At 44.8% G+C, this 7,995-nt stretch overlaps 5 protein-coding genes across 5 annotated transcripts, besides 4 other annotated features; all 5 read right to left on the bottom strand.

The window, feature by feature from the left end:
• Positions 1-25: a microsatellite.
• Positions 1-7,995: a sequence feature (heterozygous, non-Esmeraldo-like haplotype).
• Positions 240-281: a sequence feature (A-rich).
• On the bottom strand, positions 293-601 carry Tc00.1047053508579.4 (hypothetical protein, conserved; the record flags this gene model as incomplete). The annotated part of the gene is made up of 1 exon (XM_800306.1): positions 293-601. The coding sequence occupies one exon, from the start codon at positions 599-601 to the stop codon at positions 293-295; it is 309 nt and encodes a 102-aa protein (XP_805399.1).
• On the bottom strand, positions 827-2,182 carry Tc00.1047053508579.10 (hypothetical protein, conserved; the record flags this gene model as incomplete). Its single annotated transcript, XM_800302.1, has 1 exon — positions 827-2,182. One exon carries the CDS (start codon positions 2,180-2,182, stop codon positions 827-829), a length of 1,356 nt encoding a protein of 451 aa, XP_805395.1.
• On the bottom strand, positions 2,471-2,854 carry Tc00.1047053508579.20 (hypothetical protein, conserved; the record flags this gene model as incomplete). The annotated part of the gene is made up of 1 exon (XM_800303.1): positions 2,471-2,854. One exon carries the CDS (start codon positions 2,852-2,854, stop codon positions 2,471-2,473), a length of 384 nt encoding a protein of 127 aa, XP_805396.1.
• Tc00.1047053508579.30 (kinesin, putative) lies at positions 3,039-4,559 on the bottom strand (the record flags this gene model as incomplete). Its single annotated transcript, XM_800304.1, has 1 exon — positions 3,039-4,559. One exon carries the CDS (start codon positions 4,557-4,559, stop codon positions 3,039-3,041), a length of 1,521 nt encoding a protein of 506 aa, XP_805397.1.
• Positions 4,813-4,835: a microsatellite.
• Positions 5,712-6,713, bottom strand: Tc00.1047053508579.40 (hypothetical protein, conserved; the record flags this gene model as incomplete). Its single annotated transcript, XM_800305.1, has 1 exon — positions 5,712-6,713. The coding sequence occupies one exon, from the start codon at positions 6,711-6,713 to the stop codon at positions 5,712-5,714; it is 1,002 nt and encodes a 333-aa protein (XP_805398.1).

The following is a 7,995-nucleotide window of genomic DNA, read 5'->3' on the forward strand; positions in this document are numbered from 1 at the left end:
TTTTCTTTTTTTTTTTTTTTTTTTTGCTTTTCCCTGCTTGCTGTTGTGATTCTCTCGAGAAAAGAAAATAGGTTGGAAGGGTTTTATACGTGAATGCGTGCGGACACGTACAAGAATGACAAAGAGGATCATGCAAGGAGAAGAAGCTTTAGTGGGTCAACCATTTCTCACTACCACCGCCGTCACAGCCCTGCTAAAAACAAATGCACACAGACACACGCAAAAAGAGAGGGAGAGACAAAAAAAAAAAAAAAAAAAACAGAAGCAGAGCAAAAAAAAAAGCCAAACAATTTCACACGCGACCGATACGACGGGACACTTCTTGAATCTCGCGCTCCTTGTCAGAAACGCGCTGTCTGTAATGTTCACGTGCTGCTTCACAGGCAGGGCACGTGTCGCCGCGCCCCAAGATGCGCAAAGCTTGTTGATAACCCTCAAACAGAAGCAGCGCCGCGCATGTTGAGGCGGTCAAAAGCCACATGCTGTAGTTCTGCGATCCCTCACTAAATCCAAAGTCACGCGTATTGAAAACCTCCCACGGTCTCTCACGTGGTCGGCGTGACTTTGGAAGACGCACAAGCAAAAGTGCTGTCTTTCGCATCACTAAAAACAAACGGCACCTTCACTTGCTCTTAAATGAACTAAAAGAAAAAAAAAAATTTCAGAAGGAAATTCAAAAAGAAGAAGAGTCATTTGTACAGTTATGTGCACACGCATACACAAATACACGGTGTGTGTGTGTGTATGAAGGCAGGGAAAGAAACAAAAAAAAAGAGAGAGAGAGAAGCAATAATTACGATATGCAATCACACCAACAACATAAAATTCAAGACTGATTGTAAAAGGGTAGAGTTTCAACAAAGAAATGTTGGTGCGAATCGTCCGAAACTAGTCGCTCACATGCCGCGCGAACGGCGCCCGCAGTATCACTTCGCTCAAACACCATCAGCGTGCGCTCTTCAAAGGCAAAAGGCGTGAATAGTGGGCTGTAGCGTTCGCCTGGTGAAATCTTTGACAATGGCTGCGACGGTCGCTTTGGGTTAAAAAAAAGGACGCTCTGCAGTGGATCGCTTCGGCCCCTGCCTTGATGGATGACCACCAGATCGGCAATAAAGTCGGATTCAGTGAATGGGCGCGACACCGACGCACAGGCAAGAATGTCTGTCGACAATTGCTGCAGCCAAAATGGGGGGAGCTCTGCCTCAGGGTCAAGAGTGCGAGAAAAGACCAGACGGTAGATGTCGCGTGCGCGAAGTCGGGCGATAAGGTTATGTGCCGGCTGCAGCCTTTCGTCCGAACTACTCTCGATTGCCTCCAGCACCCAGTCACCCAGTTTCAACAGAAGTACATCATCTGCAGCGCACTCAAGGAGCGTGTGGCCTCCAACCACAAAATGCGGCGCAGCCAAATGAAAGATGTCCCCAATCATATGTCCAATTGCCTTAACGACGTGGTGCTGGTAAACATTCTTATGGAGCTTCGCGCGCAGCGTAAAGAGTTCACACAGTGAAAGCGCTAGCTTCTCCTCAAAAGCTAGTTGCCACTGGCCATCTTCACATACCAACCGAGCGGAGTTAAAAAGTCGGTTGACGCGCACGTCGACTGTCGGTTTACCAAAGCAGCAAAGAGAATCGCGTATGAAATAGTCAAGTTTATCCACGTCAATGCCGCTACGTTTGTTGCTAATGATCTCCCCGTACTTCGTTGAAGGGCCACAGCGTCCTCGCATAAGAGCAACAACGTCCTCCACCTCGTCAATAGGTAGAAGCGTCCTCAGTGCTCGCCGCGTGATGCGTTCGGACATTTCCTCGTGATTAAATGGTACACCACATCGCGTTGTGATGACATCTTCAAAAAGGTGTGAGAATGGGCCGTGCCCAATGTCATGAAAGAGGCCGGCAAGCATCGCTTTGTCAATGTCACTGTCGCCAATGCCCAGGTCCGGTTGGCGGCGTTTTATGCTCATTAGAAGGTTCCGCGCCATATGTGCAACACCGATGGAATGCTCAAAGCGCGTGTGCACAGCCCCAGGGTACAGAAATGAAGAAGCGCCCAGCTGCTTTAAAGAACGCAATCGTTGAAATGCCACCGTGTCCACCGCCTGCAAAACAATAGGAGGCAATACAACGTGCTCATGCACACGATCCAACAGTGTGGTTTCACGCAGCCGCCTTCGGTGCATCTATATCACAAGTAAAATAAATAAATTCAGGTGCTACCATCGCAAAGTGACAAAAAAAAAAAATTCTGTGCACAAAAAATAAAAATACAAAGCAAATAAGTAATGATCGACGTCCCGTCGATTATTACTTTCTAACCCCCATCCTCCCTCCGCAATGCCGTTCACTTCCTCGCTTTAAAAACACCAACACGGTTGATCACAAAATGCATTTGCCAGGATCCCTTAAGAAATGTACTTTTCCGTCCTTTCTAGTAGAGAAAGAAGAACACAAAGATCAAGATGCCCTTATTACTTCCCCTCAATTACCATGTCTGGGATAAAGTCTCGAATCGGGTATTCCCGCTGACACTGTTGGCACACAAGCCTCCCATTTCGCACTGCCATCTCCTGCACTACGTGATGAATCGCCTTGAGGTCCTCTGATTGGTCGGAAAGATCAACATCTTCTAAACTCTTCGGCAGGTGGCTCGCGGATTCTAGCAGATCCTGCTGCCCATCCTTCATGGCATTGAAAGCTGATAAAATAAAACCGTAATCCATGCGAGCAAGCATCAGGCGAATAAAGGCGGAGTTAAATTCACAGGGCAGCACTTCCACCTCCACGTCCCGTAGCTGCAGGGGAAACGATTGGCACTCAATGCAGCAAAGAAAATTATGCGTCAACAGCCGCATTTGATTTGCCACCAAACAAAACAGTAGCCCTATTTCACACCCTGTTACGCAAAAAAAAAGTAGAAAAGCAAAAACAAGCGAAAAAAAAAATAATAAGGCACAAGAATATATAATAGAAAATTAAATACATAAATAGAGCAACAGTTGCAAAAAAAAAAGTAGGTTTAGTGAAGAAAGGGTGTAATCACGTCCAAAATAAGAGATTGCTTTTTTGGGGAACCGCGCGAAACCCAAATTCAGCGGATATTGCCGCTGAAGAGGACACCATTGACGACGGTGAGTGCCTCATCTCCGGCGACAAAAGTCGTGGTCGTGCCGCAAGGTCGCATGTGCTTGGAAGACGATCAAGAATGCCCAACGGCGTTGGGCGCTGTACTGACTCTCTGTTGCTGTGCGCATGAGACATTTCTTCGCGGTGGGTGGTGTTCTTCAAGAGCGGATGGTCACTGATTGAAGTATTTTTTGCGTTCTTTGCAGGCGCAGGGGTAGATGTCACCGTCACCTCAGCTTTTTTTTGTTTGAATTTTTGAATAAGAATCTGGTCAACAGCACCCGTTTCAGACAAGTTTAAAGCACGCCGAAGAAAAGCATTTTCATTCTGCAATTGACGGATTTCCATTTTCAAATCGTAAATTTCCTGCTGCGCTGCGTCAACACGCTCCACCGGCCGTGACCGAATCTTTCGCGCCCGCTGAGCAAAATGGATTGTGCGCAGCGACTCTTCTACAAACCGGGAAGAAGGTGTCACACATGCCACTAGGAGAGTCCGACAGCCACCCTCAAGAGTATCCATCAGCAACTGCGTCAACACGCTCGAGCGATAAGGAATATGATCTTTCCGACCTAGTGGGTGGCATTTGGAAAGTTTTTCAATAACGTTCCCAAGAACAAAAAGAGAGCGATTAATGGATTTGCTGTCATCACCTTGGCTGCCTGTGTCCCGCAGACGTTCCGACCCAGCAAGGTCCACAAAAGTGATTTTGCCATGACGAGTGGGTCCATCCCCCTCTGAAACTTCTACGTAAACCGTGAAGAGCACGTGCGAGCGACTGCTATGGGTGTTCAAAAAATGTTCGGCCCGCTTCCGTCTAAACAGTCCCTCCTGTAGAGCCAAAATAAAGTCATCAGCGTTCAGGCACTCCACAAGCATCAGGTCTTCTACAAAAAAACTGTTGGCGTCTCTTGACCAACGGCACCTAAGTCCTTCACTCCCATTCAAGAGGTCTTTGATGCGTTCGTTGAATAATTCCAGGTAAGAAACCTTTAATTTAATTGTCATTGATGCGTCACCGTTAACAGTCATAAGTCTATCACGCATTGCGGCTATATATCGTGCTGCAGCAAACTGAATCCCGTCCCGTGCCATTTGTCCAGTATCCTCTAACTCGGCTTGTCCACTCATGGTGTAAGTTTTACCGCTACCTGTTTGTCCAAAGCACAACACAGTGGCAGCCTTTCCCTCAAAAACCGCATCACACATATCCGCAATCCCTAATCCAACAAAGACGCCCTGCTGATTCACCTCTGGACCAAGGCAATAATCCATTTCAAAAGTATGCAACTGATTTTGAGTGCCACGGTTCACACGAGTAACAACCCGAACATTCGTTCCACCCGGAAGCACCGAAATATTGGCGTCCTCGCCGCGCTCTCTCTCTGTTGGCAAGAGCGGCCTCACACGCAACGCAACCTTCACCTGCTCCATTTTTTTTTTTCTTCCCTGAAGTAAATGTATGTCTGTTCTCTTTATTTGCCAAGGAAATTGTTCTCTAAATAAGTAACAAGAGTAAAAGAGCAAAAAAATTTGCTACAGCAAATATGAAATGAGGGAGAAGAAAATGGCACGGTAAAAAAAAAGACCCATTTAAGATGATCTATAGTTCGCATTGGGAAAAGCTAAATCGTGCAGAGTTTTACCTCTCAAGTAAATTCCTTCAAAGCTCCTCTCTCTCTATATCTTTTTTTTTTTTTTTTTTTTTTTGTGGTTGAAGGAAAGAAAATATATATATTACATGGTCACGTCCATTTATTGCAGCTGGGTCATACCTTTTCAAGGGTTTTACACGGACCCAAGAATCACAACGACATGTGTTTAACTCGGCAATGAGTAAAGGGTAATGTCAAATGCAATTAAAGGCAAAAAAAAGCGTGCCTCTTCCAACCGAGCAAATATAAAAAAAGACGCGAAAATGGATTTCAATGATCAATCGCTAAGCTCAAAAATAAACAGAATTCAAACCGAACCAAGATCCATTAATTAAAAGTCGAGCCATCCAGCATATTTACCCCAAAACTTTTTTTTTTAATTACGGTCAAGAAAACACAGCTTCTTTAAATCACTACCCCACATGCCATGTAAAAGAGCACGCCCATTTAAAAAAGACTCCAGGATACACAGTCGGTATCTTCTGCTAAACCAATGAGGCAGAGATCTTCAGCGAAAGCCAGAAACGGGTACAGCTGTAAATTTTATAGAAAAAAAGGAAAAGAGAAACACGCGGCATAAGAGATTCTGAATTTCTTTTGAATCATGTCCCCTTTCAAAGAATTGAGCCCTTCATGCTTTTGCCAGAAAATTCTAGTCCAAAATAGATGTGGGAATCAACCAAAAAGCCGATTCCCACATCCGTTTCTTTTTTTTTTTTAGAGGAATAAAAAAAAAATCCGGAAAATGGGTAGCAAATATATCTTTCCAGAAGTAAATTCAAAAGCCCATAAATGAAAAGGCTAATAACATAAACAGTCTCGAGACTAAAATTAAAAAAAAAAAAGGGATTGTTTTCAATTAGACGTTCGCAAATACATAATTATCACATTCAGACCTGTTTCCCATTCCACTCGTTCATTCATCGACTGCTCAGAGCGTTTGTGTTGAAGATGTAAGACTCAATTTTTTCTCTAGAGCTGTAATACGCTGCAAAATCCGTCTCTGTCTCTGCGTTAGGTCAGCTTCCAGTCTTTCATAAGTATCTTCAACCGCCCTTTTGCTACCATCATTTTCGATGAAAATTTGCATTTCATCCTCAGTCTGTTTGGTTTTTCGCCACAATTCTTCCTTTATCATTGTCTCCTCGTATTCATTCATCAGCAATGCCAACTCTGTTCCGCGTAACCTTTTCAACATATCATTTTTTGTAGATGGTTCTGTTGAAGGCTTTTCTAACGCGTTGTAAAGACGCAAGGGGGGAGCAATTACCGGCAGTTCCGTAAAAACAAAAATATCATTCGGTGCTCTTGTTTCTCTTTGGTGGCAAGCAAGATATGCATGTAACGAAGCATGCTGAATGATTCCATGAAGAAGATATGTGCAAAACGGCCCCACACCCTCTTTTGTCAAATAAATGTTTTCACGAGGAAGCAAAGCTGCAGCCTCCACCTCCTCAATAGCCACCTTATCCGCCGCCCTCATGCCTTTTTTGCTTAAATTCTTGGATGAAGGAGGAGGTTCGGTTGCAATTTCATCAACAGGAGGTGTTTGCCGCCACTTCCAGCCCTCTTCAATTTCAGAAGAAACAAAATTCATCAATTCAGATCGCATTTCCTCAGTATCACATCCATTTTCCACAACAGACTGAAAATGATCCATCCACCTCATAAGATGTAAAATCTGAGAAGGCCCATACTTCTGATCAGCGCAAAAACGAAGAAAATCTATTCTCAAGTCCAAAACAACTTGATTTTTAAGGTCAATCATGTAGTCTTCAGCCCCTAATGCTTTTGCTGTCGACATCACAAGCGAAGTATCATCGCCCTGTGTGATATAATGAAGCAAACGCTCAATAAATTTTTCATCTTGAAATGAAGGTACCGGTGCAGTGATATTCGCAACCACTCCCTCCGGCTTTCCTCTTGAAGGCATTTTACCGATATGAAAGGGTGGTAGAACAAATAACCACAACTAAAGATGAGAAAAAAAAAAAAAAACTTCTGCTAATGAAACAACAAAAGGTACAAAGAATAAGAAAAAATATTCAAAACAGTAAAACCAGCAACAACAAGTAACAACAAATATGCACAGCAAAAAAAAAACCTAATAATAATATTAACGACATATTATACAGTATCGTTACTTTTCATTGATTTATTATGATACAAGGCGGGAAAAAAGCAACATGCCGTCGAACCCCCCCAATCGGGCAGCAGCGTCACGGGGTTGTGCTTTTCGCTCTCCGCTGCAGCTCCGTCTCCGGGCGACGGGGCGCTCTTCCACATCTCCACGTGGCGGGACGGACGTGCACTGCGATGGCGGCCGACGGGCGGGTCATCATATTTATTTGAGGAAACGAGAAAACACGAGCAAAACGAGAAAAAGAAAATGCGCGAGCAGCGTTTGGCAGGGTCATGATGTGCACATGGCCCGTCGGCCCCGCACTCGCAAGACGCAGCACTGCAGTAACAATAGCATCGTGCAACTGTTGCGCTACTCCTCTCTTTGCCCTTGAAAAACGGACGATGAGTTTATTTGTTTTTTTGTGCCTGCGATGCGTGGCTTAACGGACATTTGCATGCTGGGGGAATGAGTCTCTGCGCAACCGCGTGGTGGCGAGGTGGTCTGGAGGGAGGGGACGAGTCCCAGCACCGCATGCGCCCACGTGCGTCTTCTGATGCGGGCAGGCGATGGGAAGTCGCTGTGACCCAATGGGTGCGGGGGTGTTCGTGACTGCTGAGCTGAGGGCGGGGACGAGGACCCTCGATGCGGCGTTCCACGCAGACAGACCTCTCCTGTGCTTTATTAGTATTTGTTTTGTGCGTACTATTTTATTTGTTAAGTGAAATATTTTTTAGATTTTTTGTAAGTCTCAATTATATATTTATATATGTGTGTGTTTTTGTGGGCGCACTTTTTTCCTTTGTTGTTATCTTTATTTTCTCTGTGCTGTTTTTGGTTGTTGGCCACTTTTCGTGTGGTTGTTGGTTGGTGTGTGCGGTCGCTTTGCGGTGTCGGTAGTCGCTGTTGTTGAGGGCTTTTAATTCCTTTTTTGTTTTATTTGTGTGTTGTTTGGACACCTGGAGCTGTGTGCACGGCACTTTTTTGTGTTCTAGTGACAACACCGAGCGGATTGGCAATCCGTGTTTTTTGAATTTTTTATTGATCCCTTTTGTGCTCTGTAATTTTGACGCCTCCTGCTGCTTTTGCTTCT

The sequence above is a fragment of the Trypanosoma cruzi genome, genomic scaffold (genome assembly GCF_000209065.1).
Source record: "Trypanosoma cruzi strain CL Brener 1047053516927 genomic scaffold, whole genome shotgun sequence".
Classification (NCBI taxonomy): domain Eukaryota; phylum Euglenozoa; class Kinetoplastea; order Trypanosomatida; family Trypanosomatidae; genus Trypanosoma; species Trypanosoma cruzi.